Here is a 23,126-nt window from a genome sequence, read left to right on the forward strand (position 1 = left end):
GATATACAGTGCTGCCTGCAGGTACACCTGCAGGGCACAAGAGGGCATCAGATCACATTATAGATAGTTGTGAGCCACCATGTGGTTGCTGGGAATTGAACTCAGGACCTCCAGGAAGAGCAGTCAGTGTCCTTAACCTCTGAGCCATCTCTCCAGCCCTTTGGGAGGGCTCTTAATTATAGGAGAGCTAAAGTAGGAGTTTTACCCAATCTGTATGAAGTCCATGAGAAAGTTTAATAATAGTAAAAAGTTTAATAATAATCACTTGAGAGAGCAATTGGTTCATTCAACCTTGCCTGAGGACTCGGGATGACAGCAGTGTGGCCATTTTGTCTCATGTCTCCACAGCTCTAGGCCAGGAAGGAGGAGGTGACTGCCTTGAAGGGAGGACGACTAACAGCAAGCACTTTAAATTTTAGTGGCCCGATGCTTAAGGGCTACATAGCTCTTTGGGAATGATGATAGTGTTAGCAGTGGCAGGTGGGGGTGGGGGTGGGGTGGAGCAGTGGGCTCCCCACAGCTTGAGTTGTGTGTGTGTGTTCTTGAGTTTCCCAGGAAGCGAGAGAACTTTGGTAAGTCCTCCAGGCTGCTTTGTTGTTCCTCCATTACAGCTGTCAATCATGCACGGTCCTGTTAGTAATCCTCAAAAATTTATTGGCCTACTAAACTGGGCTTGGATGAAATTTTCTTTGGTCTGCTACTGTCCTCTCTCCAAGAAAAATAATACAACAAAGTCTGTTGAATATACCAAGAAGGCAAATTTTGAAGGAAAGCTAAGCAATCTTGAAGCACTGTGACAAACACTAGACAGCACTGAGGGACAGGGAGCCATCATCAGTACACTAGAAAAAAGATTCAAAGAACGGCAAGGTAGTATGGGGCCAACTTTTACACAGTTTCTTAACTACTGATTTATTGGGAAAGTCCTTTTTAAAGTGGGTTGATGCTAGGGTTTGAGTGTTTTCTGTCTGTGCCCTACCCATGCATTAAATAGACTAATCCACAAAGCAGACGCTAGGCTGCCTATTATGAGGACTGTCTTCATGAGTGAGATTAGTACCCTTAAAAACTTCTCAGCTTTTTTTTTTTTTTTTTTTAAAGACAGGATTTTACTCTGTAGCCCAGGCGGGTCTTAAACTCACCGGAATCCTGTCTCAATCAGCCTCTCAAACTGGGATTACAGGTATGTGCCACCATTGCCTGGCTACTTTTTCTATTGTAAATTACAATCAAAGGTGTTTTGTTATAGCAGCCTAAGTGAAAACAGTTGACAAAAGGGGGGTAGCCTGAATAGTATTTAGCAGTCTGATAATAGTCATGTTATCACTTAACAGTGGGTATATAGTTCAAGAAATGAATCATTAGGTGACTGTGTTGCCAGGTGACTTCATCACCGTGCAAGCACCAGAGAATGTATGTTATACAAACCTAGATGGAATAGAGGAAGGTTTTACTCTGGCAAGTAACTGCTTTCCACAATCAGTTTTTTAGCTTTAAAGTTAATCGGCCTAGCTCCACACAGAAGCTTTCAGATTCTCCACTCGTTGTTTGCATTTTCTAACAACCACTAAATCATTTTTAGACCCACCCATAGCTCTCAGTAACTCTGACATCCTAGGCAGGTCCAGTCATCTCTTTCATCCCTGCAGACACACCCTGCTTTGGCAGTGGTCATCATGGTGTTCAGGACACATTTGTATCAAGTTAGGTCATTACAAGGTTCTCCAGATCTGATCTGACCTTTCTTTAATTCTATCTTACTGCTGTCAATGAAGCAGATGCTCAACAGCTTATGCCACATCTGTTCTTATTCTTTGAGCATACAGCTCTGGTGGAACAGCTGACTTGGTAAGCAACAGCCACTAGTGACCCCTACCCCATGGTCATTAATCACTTTTAATTTCATTTCTGGATCAATCACTTGATGACAACTTACTATCAACATCAGCAGTGGATCCGGTGTGCTTTGGAGCCATAACAAACAAAACATCAGATTTAATCAAGCACAAGAGAAATGAGACATTCAACAGATGTGGTATACACAGGGTGAGGCTGCTGCTGGCTTCTGTTGTTGAAACACCATGTGATTGTACTGTTTTATGAAAAATAAGTAGGAAAATGACTCAGAATATCCTGATCTGTCACTGTAAAAGGGCAAGTCTGCTCATGGTTCCTGAGAGCAGGCACTTACTTGGCCTTGAGATGGCTCTCCCTAAATTTTCTCCACAAGAAAACTGTTTTAGAGTAAAACTGATGGAGAACCAAAGAGCATAATCAAAGCCAGCAGAACCTTCAGGCAGCGAGTACCATTGCCACCGCCTATCTGAGGAACACAGGCGTCGTACTAGTTTATGGGAAATAGGCACTTACACAAAATTGTTTTTAAAATAAGGAGTTTTTGACACTTAAAGGATTTCATTCCAAACTCTGAATTATATAATTGAGATTAAAAAAAGTCATGTTTCAGGAAAATATCCTTAACCCTAACATAAAATTCAGATCACTTACCACAAAGTTAGACAAATGTATAAAGAAACAAAACAAAATACATATTTACAAATTTAGACTACATGGGACACTGTGAAGAATATTTAACAACACTCTACATACTTTTACAAACTACATTTAAAATGATGACTCTGTAAATAATGTGAGAAAGGTCATAGTGTGAGAACTTTAGAGTCCAATGTTATTAAGTTGAAGACTATAAATTAAAGGTAATGATAAAAATTTGCAACTCAAGGTCTGTGTGACAAAGACTAAATTCAAAGGTAGATTGTCTATGGAAGGGCAAACTATTCCTATTCAAGTTAGTCAATTAGTTCCCCATGAGTATAAAATACTAATAACCATGAAGAGGATTAAGCTAGTTACAAATGTTGTTAGTTTCTAAACAACTGAAAAGGTCTTTTCAGTCAATCAGACAGTTTCTTTCTAGCCTTGTGTGATTATTTCTGCTTCATGTAAAAAATCCTCATCCAAAACCATTTTCCCTTCACGTCTGTGTTGTGTTTTGTTTTAAGTAGAAAATATTTTAAAGAAACATCTGCTCTTTAGCTGGAGAACTGCTTTCACTGACTCCTGGAAAAGAAAACAAAAGATCCCCATTTCTTCCTTTAACTATAACACAAACCAAACCAAACCGATCCAACTCCTAATGTGGTGTCATAGAGAGCCTAGGTCTGGCACAACATTTCGTGCTAGTTTCCTGCTATATGCTGAGCTCAGTTATTTACATTATTGACAAATCTATTTAACAGAATAGAGTCATCCCAGAGCTTCCTTCAGCGGCAGCTAAAAAAGACGCGAGCAGCGGCGTCTGCGGATGGGAGCACCAAAGACCCTTCTCCGCCTCTCCTCCCCTTCACCCCCATCTGATTCATTCTCATCCTCATCTGAGTCATCTGATTCGCCCATGTCTGCTGAGTCATCATCATTTTCTTCCTCCTCCTCCTCCTCAGCTTCCTCTTCCATCTCTTCATATTCATCAGGACCCATTTCCTTAAAAGAGAAAATCTTTTGATGAGAAAAATATCAGTTTTTAAAAATATTTTATAGCCTAGAATACAAAGAACTAGACTTGCTAGGCACATGTTTTCATAGACCTGAACAGCACTATCTCATGATGTAAGATCCTAGGCTGTACATCGTACCACGTGTTAAATAACGCCCAATATGGTTTTAATGGTAACACATTTCATTAAGACAGTGCTTGTTCTTCACATAGTAGTTGGTAATTCATACATGGAGGTAGGTATATTAATAACCCACAATAAAGTTAATGAACTTATAGTAATATATTTGTTATTTTTCTAAGTCTGTCTGCTTACAAATAGATATGAAAATATTAATCAGATGTGATCTCTACTAGTAATTTTTATGCATGATTCTTAAAAGATCTTTTATTGAGTTACAAAGATACATCATCTTAATTTAAACATCAGTAGCCTCTACTTTTGAAAAAAAATTTTTATTTTTTCAATTGCTTATAACAACAGCAATCATTAATTATCTTCTCCTAGCTCCTGTGGTTGGTTATCTGGCAAGTACCCAGTGGAGTATTTCTGGCTTCAAGTCTCTCATGATGCTACAGTTGAATGGTGACTGCAGCCAAGCTTCACCTCAAGGGCTTCTTCACACACATCTGGTACCTGGACTGGGATGATCCAAATATCTGGAGCCTGGTGGGCACTTCCTTCCACCTTGAAGTTGGCTTTCTACATGCCTTCTCCAGCATGGCAATTTCATGGGAACTGGGCTTCTCACACTAGGTCTCAGGACACCAAAGGCAGATGTTCCAGGAGAACATAGTGCCCTTTCCTAACTGCCTCAGCCACAGTGTCACTTTGCTGATTCCCTAACATCAGTCAAGACTGAAAGGAGACATGGAGGCTCTGGGACAGGAGTGATGATGACCATGCAATGTCAGAATGCCATTCTGCTTAAGCAGACATCCTTAACTGGGCTGTGGCTTTAACTTGGCTGCCATCTTCTCTTACACAAGTTTGAAGACTCGATGAAGAGTTGTTTTATTGGCCAGAATTTGAACAAGCAAGGCTCAGCTGGTAATCTGAGTCCTGAGAAATTTAGTGCATGATGTCAACAAACATCCTTAATATTATTGGTACTGCTCTGCCTATCCCCCCTTTTTTGTTTGTTTTTTGAGACAGGGTTTCTCTGTGTAGCCTTGGTTGTTCTGGACTCACTTTGTAGACCAGGCTGGCCTTGAACTCACAGTGATCCGCCTCTGTCTCCCAAGTGCTGGGATTAAAGGTATGTGCCACCATGCCCAATTTTTATTTTAAAGACAGGTTCTCACATAGTCTATAATGGCTACTTTGATCTAATTTCTAACTTCTCTCTCTCTCTCTCTCTCTCTCTCTCTCTCTCTCTCTCTCTCTCTCTCTCTCTCTTTCCCTTGCTCCTGTACTCAAGCTTTCTTGGGTCAAACACACTATAAGCCCATAGTTGCCTAAGAACACTCACACTGAGTACTTCTTTGGCTGAATATTCTTCCACAAATCCCTTCATTCCTGTTGTATCTCTACTTACATAGCTCCAAAACCTTTCCTGACACATCTTTATAGTAGAACCCAGCAGAGTACTATCCTCTGATTTTTCTCCACCACATTGGTTACTTGACATAAGAGCACATGTTAGTTTCTTCCAATTAGAATATAAAATCCAAGGCAGGGGTTTTGATTATATTGTTTACTACAATACTCAGACACTTGTTTAATGAGCAAATGAAAATGTAGGAGAAAGAAATTGTGTCATTTAGAATTTATTATAACACAGCAATAACAATCAGAAAATATATACAAATGTGACTTACATGTTATTTTATTATTTTAACCTTAGATTATTTTTTAAATCTAAAGAATGAAGACTTCAAAATTCTGTAGAAGGTACAAAAAAAGGGATGGGGAAGGCTTTGGAGATCCTAAAACATGGCCATCAGGTAGTATGATTATTATATTAATGAAGAAAACAAGAACTATGAAAGAAATCAAATGTGGTTAGAGAGAAAAATACTTAGATGAAAGTGTACTATGCCAACAGCAGATAAGACAGGAACAGAGGAGAATGGACCACAGAAGCATCAAGAATGTTCACAGTGCCCTCAATCAAGCACAATAAATACCCGACATAGGGACATCATTAAACTAAGCAGAGTGTAGTTACAGTGGCAAGTGTAAAGAAAAAGAAATTATGAAGCCTAGTAAATAATCAGACTGGTGGAAGACAAAAGAAGCAAAACACAATTCAACTTCTGTATCAAGGAAAAGACTAGAAATAAGAAAGGTCAACAAATATAACCCCACTATCTTTTATGTTGGTTAAAATAAGACACAATTCTCACTTTTTTCCTATTGACTCCATCATTGGGGAAAAAAAACCATTTTCTGTAAAGCAGGTCAACTACTTTTTCTTGTAGTTAAAAACAAAACAAAACTGAAACTAAAACTCTAATAAATAAAGACAGTTAAGAGGCTTGAACATGTAAAAGTTTATTGTGATTTTAAAAGGAATTGATACTATTTAAAATGTCCTGCTTTAATTTCTAATATGGTAAATACTGGCATGACCATGTAAACAAGTTTTCAGGAGTTGTCAATGATTTTTATACATCTAAGGAGGTGATGAGGCCCACTGTCCTTAAGTAAACCCATACTTTACACATCCACTGAAACATATTAAAAATAAGCAACAAAAAGACCAAGCTGACCAATTCAACTGCCTCCCAAACATACCTCAATGCTCTTACCTTTAGGACAAGGAATGTTAGTAGAGATGATAATAATAAAGAACTGCTTCCATAAAAGACAACAATCCTAAGCACTGGCACAAAATTATATAACCTCAAAAATGCATGAGGCAAATCTGACAAAAATGAAGTGAGAAATGGACAGAGCTATAACATTAACTAAAGATTTCAACAATAATCTCTTCAATGGCTGAAGTAAGGGACAAAAAAGAGCAATAAATATACAGATAACTGACAAACACCATAGAGCAATGCACCAGCTTGGCCTGACATTGGGAATAAGTTCTCACACGGCAGAATATACATTCTTTTCAAATACACAAAGATCATTTACCAAGATATAGAAATTCTTCACATAACTTGGGGCCATAAGACATTAAAAATATCAGCAACACATAGTAAGTTCTCTAACCATAATAATATTAGAAACCAATAAGCAAAAGACAAATGAAAAATGTCCAAATACTTAAAAATTAACATTTCTATGCAGTCATAAGTCAAAGTCACAAGAAAAATCTGAGAGTATTTTGAACTAAATATTAACCAAAATATATAAAAATTTGTACAATACAGCAAAAATAGTGCTTAGAAACAGGAAAGGTCTACAATCAATAATCTAAACTTTTACCTTTAAAACTACAACAAAAGTGAATTAAATCCAAGTTAAGTAGGAGAGAAATAAAGACAACTGTACCAATCACTGAAATAGAAAAAAAAAAAAAGGCAAACAGTACAGAAAGTCCATCAAAACTAAATGTTCTTTTGAATGGTCAATAAAAAATGATGTGATTTTTTAAAAAAAGAGATAATCACCAGTACTAAGAATAAAAGAGTTATTTGACTACAGCTCTTGTAGTCAATAAACGGATATCAAGGGAGCTGAGCATGGTGGCGCACGCCTGTAATCCCAGCACTCGGGAGGCAGAGGCAGGTGGATTGCTGTGAGTTTGAAGCCAGCCTTGTCTACAAAGTGAGTCCAGGACAGCCAAGTCTACACAGAGAAACCCTGTCTTGAACCAAAAAAAAAAAAAAAAGGATATCAAGGGAATATTGTAACTTTATGCTAACAAATCTAACATTTAGATGACATGAACAAATTTCTTGAAAGGCACAAATTACCAAAACTGAAACAAGAAGAAATAGAAAATATACATATTAAAGAAATAAGTCCATATTTTAAAATTTTCCCACAAAGTAAACTCCAGTTCCAGACAGCTTCACTGACGAATATCACCCATTTAAGGATAAGCTCATATAGACTCTGGGCTAACCGAGAATGGAAGTCTGGTCTGGTGTAGGCCAAAAATGGAAGTCTGGTCTGTTGCAGGCATGGTGGCACGCATCTAGCACTTGGGAGGCTGAGGTAAGAAAACAGTGAGTTTGAGGCCAGTCTGGGCTACATAATAATACCCTATCTCAAGCCCTCCTTCTCATCTTCTTCACCCAAGAAAGAAAATGGAAGTCTATTCCTGGGACTAACACATTCTCCATACTGGTAACACAGTTTCTAGCATCTCCTGCCGGGAAGAAAGCTCAAGCTTTACTTAAGTGTGGACTAGTATAGGTCCTTTCCCTACGCTCTTCATCATCATTCTTTCCCTTCCAAACCAGAGTTGAGAATGGGTCCTCTTTCAGTAATGCTAGTGGTTTGTCCACTGTTCTAGAATTACCTCAAACCTACGCATTCCAGAGGCTGGGGTGGGGGGGGCACTTTACAAGCATTCTAAGTCTACAACTCAGGTGCATCCTGAATATATTATTCCCAATATGTAACACAGTACTTCACACACTGCAATTATTTTACAGTCCATAAATTAGAGTCACGTATCACAGAGTAACCTTAAGAAAGAGATCTGTAAAATATGCCTGGTTGACTTGAAAAATTATCACAGAAGACTGCTAAAAGTATATTCCTATCAAATAAACCCTATATGATGATTTCTCTAGGATACTATTTATTTTACTAAATGGGGAATCTTAGCAAATAGTAAATCTGTAAGAAACTGTTTTCTAAGTCTTAATGACAAAAGTATCACATCTTCTAATATAAATAGGCCACATACCTACTGTTGGAAGCAGTGGAAAAGTTTAATCTGCAAAATAGGTAAGAGCAGTCTTATCTAAAATAAACTTATTCTTCTGGCTTCATATATCAATACAACCCTAAGATACTTCCTCAAAATTTCCACTTTGGGTGGGGAGTCGGGTGGGGTGGCATCATTTATAAACTACTCATCTACCGAAAGAAAGATGGTCTTTAGGATAATTCTACAGTCATATAATCCAGCATTAGAAAAAAGTTAACTTACCAGTCGGGCTATAGACACCCTGAATGTTGGACATGCCATATGGAATCGGGGGATGGCAACATTAAAGACCTTGTCCTTAAAGTACAGAAAATGGAAGGTATAATACCCTTCCATATAGCCTGATGTTGTAGAAAATGTGGTGCAGCTTGTGTATTCATATATCCGACCTGGGCTAATAATTGGAAATTCACCTGCAGAGAAAACAGTAACAATAAACCAAAGTATAACATTCACTCCTTCCTTATAGTAAATATAGTCTCAAGATGCTATGTAAGTTGTGTGAATTGCACAAATAGAAACAAAACTCTAAAAGGTTATACAACAAAATATTGACAGTGCTGATTTCATGATGGTTTAACTCCTCTTGATATTTACTTATTAATCAGATCTTGGGGGCTGGAGACCTTTTGTGCGTGAAGGGCAGAGGGCAACTTGTGGGAACTGTTTCCCTTCCATCATGTGGGTCCCAAGGATGGACCTTAGGCCAGCAGGTTTGTGGGGCTCGTCTCTGCCTGCTGAGCCATCTCACCAGCCCATGGTTTTATTCCCCAAATTCTACAAAGTAGCAGGTGGGGAATAGTTAGTGAAACAAAATTTAAGAGGCATACTTTTTTTTTCAAAGTTGACATAACCTTTAAAACATAAATAATAGAAAAGTGTCAAAGCTGAGACAGTAGTTCAACCAAACATAAAGGCAACCTAATTCCTATAGCAGTAAGAGACTAAAACATAAGGTTACAAGATGCATGCCTAATATTCAATCTGGATAACCGTCAGTTACAGAGGCAGGTCCTTACACCAACAATCAAATGACAGAAAAGAATTACAGCTCTAATGCAATTCCTTAGCACAAGATTCTCTTTTTTGAGATTTATTTTGTATTTCAGTCAGATGTAATGACACACATCTTTTGTCCCAGCACTCAGGGGCAGATGCAGGTAGAGTTCAAGTCCAGTTTAGTCTACATAAAGACTGCCAGACCAGCAAAATAAACAAACAAATAAATGTTTATATTTTAATTATCTATATAGGTGCTCACAGAGACCAGAAGGTAGTGGATCCCTGTAGCTGACGTTACAGGTGCTTATGACTGGCCTAACATGGGTGCTAGGAACTGTACTCGGGTCTTCTGGAAGAGCAGCATCAATAATAACAAAGGAAAATCAAATCTGTGCTATTAATTTCAACATTCACCTCCAATATTTATAAAGATTACTAATATGAAATTTATTTTCTTACTATCCTGTGCCGCCTAACTCACAGAACATAATAACAGTAAAAAAACAAAACAAAACAAAACAAGAGAACACAAGAAAAATAATCAAAGAACCCTTGGTGATCCACAGAAAGGGAAATCGATCCTTGAATAATTCTATGGTTTTAGAAAAGCTGACATTTCAGGGACTAAAGTGATAGGTTAATGACCTCCACAAATTACATTTATGTGCACACAGTCTCAACTTTCTTTGAAGCCTTTGACATGAAATATAAACCTTGGGTGACATACCAACTACTCCAGGCCCTTGAACTTCTTCCACATCCCCTTTGGCGTTCGTTATCCTCCAGTAGCGACTATCCAACTGGCAGGCTTTCTCAGGAAGTGCATCCCTTGACATTTCAATCCTTGAGAAAAGAGCAGGGCATATGTATTTGTCTACTTTTTGTTTTTTTAAGTACTACAGCATTGAATTAACACTATGAAAGACTTTCAGAGAAAATTAATGAATCTAACCCAAAGTCCTTGTCAGCCGCAAGTTCTCAAAGACATTGCTTTAATTGGGCTAATTCCCCCCCCATGGAGATGCTTTCACTCAATTTATGCAACTATTATTCAGTAAGAACTAACAACAGAAAGGCCTCATTAATGAATGCAAAATAGCAGTAACAACTATCTTTGGCTACACAAATAAATATCCATTTGGCAGACACTTTCTGGATATAGTGCGATGAAAAACTTCTGAAGAACTCATTCATTCATTCATTCATTCATTCAAACCTATGCAACACAATTCTTTTTTTTCCATTAGTTTCTAACATGCTAATTTTAGCTAAAAGCAAAATGAAGCCAATTGCTGAGATCACACTTCAACTCTGTGTCTAGATGCTACCATTCATTCCCTTATTTCTCTAGGGACCTGTCTCTGTTTTCTGCACTTACTGAGTACCTGGTAAGTGCAGAAGGTGTTTCTATTTTAAACAAATCTTAATTCTAGATAGGATCTAAACAAAAACAAATATCTAAACTATGCTTGGAACATCAGGTTATCTTTCTGCCTAAGCACAGAACATTTCTAAATACAGTAAATTTAAAGTATTTGCTTTTATATTCAATCAAATCAAACATCTAATACTCTGTATGACACACATGAAACACTCCACACATATTTATTACATTTTGAAATTGAAATAGATAGGCCACATAAAATTTTAAATGCATGGTTTTCTGTTTGGCAATGTAGTAGCTCCTAAATTACATTATAAATTGAACATAGAGCTTTAATAATTATAACCTAGTGGTTCAGTTCCTGCAGTATCTGAAACAATAATGTATACTCTGGTCACATGCAACAAAAAACAAAGTAAAACAAAACATACAAAAAAACCCCATAACTTTTCAAACTTCTTTGTGAACACTGTATAGTTGAAAATTTATTAACTTTTCTGCAAACTTCAGCACGAAACTATTTCTCAAAATGTACCTTAAGCCAGGCACAGTGGCATATACCTGTAATCTCAGTGCTCTGGGAGGCAGAAGAAGGCAGGTCTCAGTGCATTCAAAGCCAGCTTGGTCTACAAAGCAAGTCCAGGACAGCCAAGGCTATACAGAGAAACTCTGTCTCAAAAAAAAAAAAAAAAAAAAAAAGCAACAACAAAGTGGGCCTTAGCAGGGTGGTGAGACGGCTCAGTGGATAAAGCATTTCTGCCAAATCTAACAAGCTGAGAACCATCCCAGGATCCATAAGAGAAGAGAACCAACTCCCATAGGCTGACCTCTGGAGACTACTCACACATGCACATACAATGATTTAAAAATGTAATTTGAAGACTGTAAGTGTACTTTAGAGCTAGGGAGATGGCTCGGTGGGCAGAGACATAAGGGCTGGTGTTTGGAGCCCCAGAACCCACTTAAATATTGGATGGATGTGGCTGCCTGCTCAAGAAGCAGAGACAGGATCCCCAACACAAGATGGACAGCTAGTCCAGACGTCCTGACAAGCTCTAGGTTAACTGCGAGGCCTGCTCAAGAACTAAGGTGGAGAGTGATGGAGGAAGACTGCTGACATCAACCTTATGCCCATGTACCCAAGTGCAAGCATACACACATACACTAAGAAATAAATACAACGTTTTGTTTGAGACAAGGTTTCTCTGTGTGGTTCTCACTGTCCTGGACTCACTCTGCAGACCAGGCTGGCCTCAAACTCACAGAGACCCGCCTGTCTCTGCCTCCCAAGTGCTGGGATTAAAGGTGTGTGCCTCCACTGTTGGCCTGTCCTCCCCCCGCCCATTAAATAAATCGAATAAAATTAACTCTTCAATGCACTTTATACCTGGGGATTGTAGCTCAATGATAAAGCACTCACCAAACATATACAGGGCTCTAGATTTGATCCATAGGACCATAAACAAAGCTAAAACAAAAGCCATAAAATTCATTTACAGATCTTGTCCAAGTGGAGCAAGAACAACACAGTCCTGTAATTGAAAAGTGAGTCTTATAGTTCAAATATAAAATGGTGCCAAGGGCTCATGTGTTGAAGATTTGCTTGGCTATTTCTCTGCATCCTGGCTAGCATGACGTGAACAGCGTGGCCCTGTGGCATTATTCTACACTTCTGCTATACTCCGCATCATCACAAACTCAGGTGCAGAAAGGAGAACCAAGTAGCCATGCACTAAGCCTCTGAAACTCTAATCTTTTAAAGTTGATTCCTTAGGTGTTTCGTCATAGAAACAAACTGATAACCACAACACTCGCATTTAAACTTCTCACCTGATCCGGTACGTGAAGAAATAGTGTGGAGGGTGTACAGAGCTGAGCTCTGGCAGAAATGACGTGGACACTGAAACTGTAATATCTCCAGTTGTGGCTACACATTCTGGGTCATGAATATATCTAGAAAAAAGGAAATTAGACATGTTTCAATCAGCTAGCTTCAATTCTTAAAGTTTAAAGATGTAATGTACAATACCTTATTTATACTTTATAATAAAACATCATATTTGATACAATCCTATTAAACTTGAATTTCCTATTATTGGAAAACCTTGGTGACTCTGGTTCAGTATGAACAGCAATCAAAGATCCATGGTCAGTGATTCAAACCGTGGACCAGTAAACAAACTAGATGCCAACACGGGCTTCTCTTGGTTTCAGTGCTACAAAAATTTGGGAGACTTCTGAAACTTGATTATACTTATTAAATGGTGACTATGGACAATGAAAATATGTAAGAATGTAAACCTATTGAGCCTCTTATGCACAATGAATGGTTCCTGCCTAAGAGAGGAGCCCGTGACATATACTTAACCTACTGTTTCTGCCATGAAGTCTACTATGAACTAGCATCACCTGCAACTCTACTACTAACTGCAACATTTGAATGTCCCAGTTAAAGATAAAAGCGTTTGACCAGCCTTAGCTGTTTACTTGCTATTCATAATAAACCTATTAACTGCAAACTTAATTGTTTTGCAAAGAGAAATTATGTAGCTACTATCAAGCTACTAAATCACACTTAGTTTTTCCTCTTAAATTTTCAAGACAAGAGAAACACTGGCTGATTAAATGGATGTTTTGGCTTTGATGTGAAAATGAGATAGTGAGATATAGACAGGGGAGTTCACTTCTTAACGTCTTGGGGAAAACTCATCTCATAACAGATAACTGCAATAGTTAGTCTTTTCTGACTTATAGTTGTTTCAATCTTAAAAGTCCCAACTGAAATACCTGAAAATCTGGTCTCTGATGATGGGGAAACCACCTGATACAACATTGTTGACATAGGATGTAAACCAGTCAGTGAAAGTAGCACCTATAAGCAAAGAAGAAGGAAAATAAGCAAAGGGGAAAAAATCTACAGAGAAAGCAAACAACTATAATTTTGCTATGTTTAAGATATGATACCCAAACTAGAAATGTTTATAGGTATAATTCTGCTAGTACTCTATTAGACAAATCTCTTTCCCCAATTTTTATTTATTGTGAGTGTGGTATATGCTCAAGTATATGAATCTGTGTGTGCTTGTACATACACATGCAGAGGCCAAATAACATCACATCCATGTTCCATCACTCTCTCCTTAGTCCTTTAAGAAAGGGCTGTCACTGAGTCTTGAGCTAACTTGGCATCCAGCGAGCCCTAGCAACCCTTCTGTCTCTGCCCCATAAAATGCTGGGATTACAGGAATGGGCACAGCCACACTCAGCTTATACATGAACACTGGGACTTGAATTCAGATATTCATGCTTGCACAGTAAGTACTCTTACCCAAATGAGCTGCTCGCCAGCCCTTCTGTTCTCAATTCCATCTACATTACTTCTTTTGTGTTCCCCATCACCACTATCCCTGACCTTTGCCCAAATCCTGTTAGGGAATTCTAAAGCTATTTCCACCTATGTTGCTTTCTGTTTGTTTTATATTCAAAATAATTGGTTTTGTACAGTGATTTAAAAAAATATTTGTCCATTGATTTCCTGCAGAACAAAAGAAATAGTTACAACTAGGATAAAAGCAATCAGGCACCTTCTGTCAATGGTCAGGACTCATCTTAGACACATCTTGACATATACTCAAAACATTGGTGGGCACAAGCCAGGCTCAGTCTAGACATCTTCTAGACACATGACATTGTGGAATTCTCAGCATCAGTTCAATACCAAATACAGACTCAGCTGCACAGTGGTCCTTCATATTCTCAGTGACCACCACAAAGCACAAAACAATTATTTATTATTACATCAACCTTGCCCATGATGTACTAAAGGGATCCCTGACAAGTCTTTAGATGAAGTAGATTTAACATTCTAGGTAATACAATATAACTATTAAACCTCATCATTTTTTGATAGTACAGCTACATATATGTATATATGTATGTATGTACACACACACACACACACACACACATGTTGTTCAATGAATTTCTTTGTAATCTGGTTTCAATTAGCCCAGTTCTTTACTGAGTATCAGATGCTCAATTTATATGACTAATTATGTTTTTAATTACCAGAACTTAGTATTTGTTGCAATGGTGACTTTATTCTGTCTCAAAGCAGAAAAAATGAAAAAGAAAGAAACTCAGAGCCTATCTGTAACTCTCCTTATTGACCAGGAAGCCTTTAATGAACAAGCTGACCAGCTCTGCTGGGCTAGAGCTCTGATGGTCATCTCTGAAAATATGCTATACCAAGATGCCAATGAAGGCATGAGCACACACTAACATACTGGTGGTGCTTATTAAAACCAAGACACTGTATAAGTCAGAATGAGCTGAAAGCTAAGGCCTAATATAGAAGCATGCACAACATGGGTAAGGGTGAGACCTTTTTAAATACTGTGAAGTCCATCACAAACCCAGACCATGTCACAGCTAAAAAGCAAACAAATAAAACAAACCTCATTTTCCCCTCAAGGTTCCAATTAGAAGATAAAATTAAATGCCAATATTTATTTGTTTACTTAGTGCTGGGGATTAAAACTGGGGCCTTGCACATGCCTGGCACATAGTCTATCCCTTAGCACCCTCCACATTATGAGTACATAGGGAAATGTGTGCCTATGTCAGAAATCGCTTTAGAAAGTAGACTATGTAGGAAGCTTCTGCTGGTGAGCAGAGAGTCTCAGCAGGAGGAGACGGAATGAGCAGCAAAAAGTGAGCTGCACTTACATATAAACTGAAGAGCTCCCCCAAATTAGTAAGAAATACCTTCATGGCCAAGAAAAACTAGTGCCAAGGAGTTTATGAAGCATATAATTTACACCCATCGTGAGGCATAATGCCCCTTACATCTCTACTGTGACTTGTTAATTAGCATCAAATGAGAAAAAAATATAATCACTTTATATAATTGTACCTCCAATTATATTTTAGTATGCTCAGCAGAAAGTCCATGAACACATCCTAGGAATTATCTTGGTTAGCTGTAGCTATCAACTGGACACAGCTGAGAGCAGTTCTCAACCTGTGGGTCCTGATCACTTTGTGGGTGAATGGCCCTGTCACAAGGCTAGCCTAAGACCATCCTGCATACCAGACATTTACATTATGGTTCACAACAGTTATGAAGTAGCAATGAAAATAATAGTATGGTTGGAAGTCACCACAACATGAACTGTGTTAAAGGGTCAAAGCATCAGGAAGATAGGGAACCGGCCTGGAGTCACCTGAAAAGGGAGTCTCAAAGGAGCAACTGCCCAGGGCCTGTGGGCATGTGCACAGCACCATTTCCTGGGCAGGTGGTTCTGGCTGTGTAAGAAAGATGCTAAGCCTAAACCTGGGAGTGAGCCAGACTATAAGCAGCATTTCTCCATGGTTTCTACTTGTCTCTTGCTTGAATTCCTGCCCTCAGTCACTTCCCTCAGTGACAGACTGTGGCCTGTCAGCTGAAATAAGGCCTTTCCCTCCCCCAGGCTGCTCTCTGTCAGGGTGCCCATCACAGCAACAATAAGGTAACACAAGAATTATAAACACAGAGCAATTCTGCATCTCACTTATCTAAAGAAAATTAAAAACTTAAGTCTGTACAGGACATGGCTTTTCTTCTAAACAGACTACAAAGAAAGCACAAGGGCTGCCCCAGTGAGAGAGCACAGACATAGAACTTCATTAGCCAGGAAGTATTAAGAAATCCAAGTACAAAATTGCCAGCTGTTCAAGTAATTCAATTTCTTTTCTAAACTGACAGGAAGAAGGGAAGAGACTTTTCTGTTTCTCTTACCTATGATAAACATGTCAATAGCAGCAGGATTCCGAGCCATTTGGTCCTACATGGGGAAAAAAAAAAGATACAAATAAGTTTCTTCTTGTTCCCTACTATATATCTCTGAGAACAAAGAAAAAGAGATAAAAGTAAATTCAGTGTTCTAATCAACACTCAGATAATCCCTGTTGTTGGAACTCTTCCAAGCCAAGCAACTACTACCTTGCAAAGTCCAGCTGCAGCACCCCAGCCCCACCCCCACCCCCAAGACCATCCCAGCTGTTCTGGTTGATGGTTTACATCCCATCTCCATAGAGGAGCTCAGAGGGTACAAGATTCTTACCTGATTGTCCAGCTGCTTCCTAGCACCTAGTGTATATAGAGGCAGGGAAGGACTAGGGCTGGGGCTCCATCTATACATCTATACGGAAGTCCTCCTAACTGCTGGGGAAAGCTTTTGAGTTGTGGCCAACTGGTGGAGGGGTACGCACGTGCCTATAGAGTAGTTCCTCACCTATGACATATAGACATTGGTTCCCCAGAGTGAACTCTAGTAGATGTGTGCATCTGTTTGCCATTGGGACCTTAAGAGGAGAGGTAGTAGTACTATGTCTCGCTTTGAGGAGTTTTAGCAATACCCTTCAATTCCAACTATTATAATTTCTATGTTTAGGCTTATTCTATAAAATGTTTGGAGGTACCTCTCAATAAAATGAAAACATATAGTCTATTTTTAAGACAAGTTAAGAAACAATCCTTCAAAAACATAATTAGCAAGTAGAAGAAAGGGCTTTGGGTTCAAGGGCAAGAGACCTGAACAATTCCAGGATGTTCAAAAATTAATTTTACACCTGGGCACGGTGGCTCACGCCTGTAATCCCAGTACTTGGGAGGCAGAGGCAGGTGGATCACTGTGAGTTCAGAGGCCAGCCTGGTCTACAAAACAAGTCCAGGACAGTCAAGGCTACACAAAGAAGCCCTATCTCGAAAAAATTTTACGTATTACAGTCAAGGGCTATATAAGAAACTTTGACGATGAGTTCCTAAGCTTTTCTTGTACTTCAAATGCCTTAACATGATTTACAACTTTCCATGCAAACATGTGGTAGTCTGTACTGTTTGTCTCACCATATAAGGACGTTAGTTCTCTAGTTAAAACAGTGTATGATGCCCAGCCTGTTTTATATCCCTGAAAGCATCCAATGCATATATTTATATTATCACCAGAACACATGTTAAAGCCATAATCAAACACACTTGCTACTTACTGGACATTGGTAGAATACTTCATTTTTATTCCGGCCCTCTGCAGCTTCCACAGCTATGTACTGACTCAACCCAGTATGTATGCAAAAAGTTAAAGGGAGACAGTACTTCAGTCCCTGCCTCTGCTGAAAGCCTCCGGCAGCCGTATCAACGTCTAACAAATCTTCAGAGCGATAGTGATTTGACAGTGCCATGCTTCCCAACAACCTGAGGAGAACACAGACCCAAGTCAGGAGCAGAACAACAGAAACAAACAGTGCCACACAACTGGGTTTCATCTTTTTGGTTAATAATTTCACACTGAGAAATTTCTTTTTCATTTTGTTTAAAACAAACAGAACCAGAGTCTTGTTATGCGGCCCTGGCCAGCCTGATACTTGCTATATAGTTGATTCTGGCTTTAAATTTGAGGTAATCCTCCTATCTCGGCTTCCAGAGCACTGAGATTATGGGCACTAGAAGTTACCAGCTGCACACCGGTTAGCATGTAAATTCTAAACCAAGAATATTAAAACCAATAAAATTTTCATATGTCAAATTCACTCTTTTAATCAGAAAGATTCTAATTTAGATTTTAAAATTAAACATCTAAAATGTCTGAAGTATAAATGCCAGTCTTTTTAGAAGAAATATAACTTCATTGCTTTTAAGGGACTCAGTGTGGTGGCTCATGCATGTAATCCCAGTTAGAAAGACTAAGGCAGAAAGATGGATGAAAGAGTGAAAGTAGGGCTACAGAGTGGATTCTTTGCCAGCATGGGCTACAGCCCTGTCTAAAAACACAGTAAAATATAAAACTCAGCACATGGCTCACACCTAAAGTCCCAGCTGTTCAGAAGGCTGAGAGAGGAGGGTAATAGGGTCAAGACCGACACAGACTACAAAGTAAGACATTGTCTCCAAAACATTAAAACAAAAATCTATTTTATTATACACTGAGCTTCCAGAACTTCTGCGATTTGCTATTTATGTATGCATACTCATATATGCACACACACATTAATAGCTAATATAATGATTAAAGGAGGAAACTTTCTGACACTTTATCCTGATTTAACTTTCAGCTTATCTCATGACACCTGAGATACTGATTGCGGGTAAAGAGTCGTCTCCGCGTCTGGCGTCTTGGGATGTATGGACAGGTAGATAGGTAAATAACCCTGTACTCAAATTCATGAGCTATTTACCATGTTAGTTCTGGACAAGTCTTAACAAAGTTCTGTCCTGTTTTCTCTTAAAATATTATAAACTTTTCAGCTTTTTCAGGTTTCAATTCATAGGAAAACAGACTAGAAAATCAGAACCAGTCACTTAAGTGTCTCTAGACCTAACTGGCCTATTTTTCTTTCTTCTTGTTTTTTTTTTTAAAGGCTTTTAATTTTTATTATTTTACATTGTATGTGTGAGAGAGAGGCAGGGTAGGGGAGAAGGAAGAGGAGGAAGAGAGAGAGAGAGAATGTGTGTGTGTGTGTGTGTGTGTGTGTGTGTGTGTGTGTGTGTGTGTGTGTGTGTGTGTAGGTCCTGAGCTGTCCAGTGTGGGTGCTGGGAACTTGGACCTCTGTAAGAGCATTGCTCACTCTTGGCCACTGAGCCATCTCTCCAGTCCCTACCTGCCTGTTGATGATGCACCCAATACTTCATTTCTGAGCAAGTTGGTTTTTCAAAAGACAAGGTTTCTCTGTGTAGCCTTGGCTGTCCTGGAACTCACTTTGCAGACCAAGCTGGCCTCAAGAACTCAGAGATCTGCCTACTTCTGCCTCCCTGAGTGTTGGGATTAAAGTTGTGTGCCACCACGCCCAGAGTACTATACTTTGTACTATTAAAGGATATCTTTGGAGATTCCCTGGGCATACTCAACCCAGATTTGAAATCATTAACAGTTTCCTGTAAGTCTTCACACACAGAAGGAACAGCCGGTTCCATCAAGAACAGTGCAGCATTCTTTTTGTACTCAGTGTTTTGTTTTTTGAGACAGGGTTTTTCTGTATAATCTTGGCTGTCCTGGACTAGCTTTGCAGACCAGGCTGGTCTTGAACTCACAACGATCCCCCTGCCTCTGCCTCCCGAGTGCTGGGATTAAAGGTGTACACCACCACACTTGGCACTGTACTCAGTATTTTATAAACACAGTATCTTTGAAAGTTTGATTCCATTAAAGCACAAAAGGAATAGACACATTCAATGTTTATAGCTTTTAAAACTGTGAACAATTTTTTTGTTTTGATTTTGTTTTTCAAGATAGTGTTTCTCTGTGTAGCTTTGGCTGTCCTGGACTCTTGGCTTTGTAGAGCAGGCTGGCCTCAAACTCACAATGATTGGTCTGCCTCTGCCTTTCAGAGCACTGGGATTACAGGCATGCGCCACCACACCAGGCTCTGTGAATGAATTTGATAGTCTTCTTTAACCCAAAACAAACAACAACAACAAAACAACACCACAATGAATGCAACTTACAAAGGTTTTTTTTATGACAAAACTCTACTTTCCTTAGTTTGGTGTATACAGCTCTGAACAAATCATGTTTTTTACATGTATAGTAGATATAACTTGTATCATGTTCCTCAAACATTTTACCTAGCTTGTAAGAGAGCAAATATATCAAGCGTTCCTAACAGTTCAGTTAGATATACTCACAAATATGCACACATACACATCTTTCTTGTGTCCCACAGCTTCTATCCCCAGGCAGACCTTACTTTAATCATAATAATGTTTTAGCAGAAATAATGTTTATAAGAGACATGTTTATTTTTTATAATTTAACTTAACCTATAGATAAGGAAAAAGGGGAATTCTCCCTCTCTCTATACACATATACTATATAAAAATGTTTCCTTATATGTTTAGTAAAGATAACAAAGGAAAACTATAAATAAAGCGTGCCTCCGTCTTATAAAGTAATGTCCATTTCTGGAAATTACTAATCATCAAGCACCTTACCCTGGCACCACTAACTTTTGCCCATTGTGGATCCGGTATGAGCAGCGATAGTCATCAGGGAGCTTGCAACCGATCTGAGCTTCCACAGCATCCAGGTCTTCCTCACGAGCACCCTCTGCAAATGTACACCAAAGACAAGTATGTGTGCACAATCAGACTTCAATACAAAACAGTCTCAGTGCAACAGATTCTGTTCAAAATATACTGTCAAAACATAGGGCCATGAATTGGAAATTGATTTTAAGCACTGAACAAAGTCCTTAGTTTCTTCTCACAGGGAAAACACTGGCACACAGTAAAGTGGAAAGGCGCGCCAATGAAATGAACAGTTAATTTCCAACCTAGTATAGTCATACTTTGTTACAAACAATTCTGGCAGTTCTCAACTGTCATCATTCTAGAGTCTCAACGTAATCTGCTAGGAGAAACACAGGGCATGAGGCAGATACAGGTTCACGCTGTGAGCCATCACTACGCTGAATTCTTTTTTATTTTAGCTATTTTTACTTATTTATTATGTATATAGTGTTTAGCCTGCATGTACACCTGCATACAAGAAGAGGGCACCAGATCTCACTACAGATGGTTGTGAGCCACCACATGGTTGCTGGGACTTGAACTTAGGACCTTTGGAAGAATAAACAGTGCTCTTAATGTCTGAGCCATCTCTCCCGCTCCTAGGTTGAATTCTTGATTGCACACTTGAAACATTCAAGCTGCCACAAACAGAAACACAAAAACAAAGAAAAACCCTACAAATATCAAGAGAAGTGATCCACTTCCAAGCAGCAGCCCCTTAGGTTGTTGGTCTAAACCTCTCATACTGAATGAGTATGACAAAACTTCTATTGAAGACATAAAAAAAAAAGTTTAAACAATCAACTACCACCACCACCACCACCACCACCACCACCACCACCACCAGGACCAAACAAGGCACAAAGTAGCTAGATGGTGGCATATGACATGACCGAAGCCCTAGGAGTTGAGTGAACTCAAAACAGGAATGACAGAAACAAATAATCAAACAACAACATGAGGTCAATTAGGCATCTAGAGTCACCTTGTTTTTAAGCAACTGGCAATTCTGAAACAAACGGCCAAGAAGCTGAGCACAGCTTTAGGCAATGGATAGAACCAATGGATATAAAACTTGGGTTTAGAGTCCAAAAGGAGAAAAGGACCTGTTCAAATAAAGAAACAAATATGGGCTAGGCCAGGTTACAGGAAGTCAAATCCTAGGGAAAATGAACTGGAAACAAACCAGTCCTCCAGACCAAAAGCTCAGCTTTTCCAGTTTCACCAACCCAAAACCAGACTAAGGTAATCAACCCATTAATGACCTGCTGCAAAAGCAGAAGGAAATCTCTAGAAGAAAAATTACCCTAACACCCAAATGGTGCTTTGCAATCACTGAAAAGAACTAAGTTCAACTAAAGAGTAGACCAAGAGCCAGATGTGGTGATCCTAGCCACAGTTTTCAGGATAAGACATTAAAAATCACAAAAACTTTCAACTAGTAAGGCTCAGTGAAAGGCACACAGGGATGAACTCAGTGATGGACTAACATGCAGAGACTGAGCTGGAGCCCAAATACATTCCCATAAAAGGCGGAGGGAGATTATGACAACTGTGCAGGAAGTAGGAAACACACTAAATTCTATTAGTCTTAATTTCGGTAATTCAATTCTGTAATACTTAATTTCAGTAAGTCAACGTGCTTCTTGTTTGTTTTGTTTTTAAGACATGGTTTCTCTGTGTAGCCTTGGCTGTCCTGGACTCACTCTGTAAACCAAGCTAGCCTTGAACTCAGAGATCCATCTGCCTCTGCCTCCCTGAGTGCCTGGATTACAGGCATGCACCAGCACACCTGGCAAAGATTCTTCTTTTAATCTATATTGTGATTGATACAAGGGAAAACAAAGGAATTAAATATAATTAAGAATGTAAAAAGGGGGCTGGAGAGATGGCTTAGAGGTTAAGAGCTCTGGCTGCTCTTCCAAAAGACCTAGAGTTCAATTCCCAGCAACCATAGGGTGGCTCACAACCATCTATAATGACACCTGGTGCCCTCTTCAGGCCTGCAGGTGTACATGCAGGCAGAGCACTGTATATATAACAAACAAATAAATCTTTTTTAAAAAAAATACTGTAAAAAGAAAGTGAATATATTTAAATGACATGGTTGAGTTCAAATACATGGTTGAAATCAATAAGCCAAATAATCTAATGAAGAGGCAGACCAGGTAAAGGGTGCAGTGTGGGGTGGGGGTGGGGGGAGTGGGTGAGGGTGGGGGGGGAATGGGGGGGAGGAGCAGCTAGAATGTGTTAGGGTGGTGGTGGGGGAAGTGGGTGAGGGTGGTGGTGGGGGGATGGGGGTGGGGGAGGAGCAGCTAGAATGTGTTAGGCCTCAGTTTC

At 39.1% G+C, this 23,126-nt stretch overlaps 1 protein-coding gene across 2 annotated transcripts in view; it reads right to left on the reverse strand.

Moving 5' to 3' along the window:
• Positions 1-1,877: 1,877 nt before the first annotated feature.
• Positions 1,878-23,126, reverse strand: part of FBXO3 (F-box protein 3) — a 34,720-nt gene continuing 13,471 nt past the window's right edge. The window contains exons 4-11 of one of the 2 annotated variants that reach the window (XM_084774638.1): positions 20,709-20,823; positions 17,771-17,975; positions 16,521-16,566; positions 13,529-13,613; positions 12,572-12,694; positions 10,085-10,200; positions 8,578-8,768; positions 1,878-3,501 (exon numbers count right to left, since the gene is read on the reverse strand). In XM_084774638.1, coding sequence (XP_084630764.1) covers positions 3,295-3,501; positions 8,578-8,768; positions 10,085-10,200; positions 12,572-12,694; positions 13,529-13,613; positions 16,521-16,566; positions 17,771-17,975; positions 20,709-20,823 — 1,088 coding nt within the window. In that variant the 3' untranslated portion in view covers positions 1,878-3,294. Of the gene's footprint in view, positions 3,502-5,990; positions 7,627-8,577; positions 8,769-10,084; positions 10,201-12,571; positions 12,695-13,528; positions 13,614-16,520; positions 16,567-17,770; positions 17,976-20,708; positions 20,824-23,126 lie in introns of those variants that run through there. The other variant, XM_084774639.1, reaches the window with a different exon arrangement.

The sequence above is a fragment of the Acomys minous genome, assembly GCF_964271855.1.
Source record: "Acomys minous genome assembly, chromosome: 3".
Taxonomy (NCBI): domain Eukaryota; kingdom Metazoa; phylum Chordata; class Mammalia; order Rodentia; family Muridae; genus Acomys; species Acomys minous.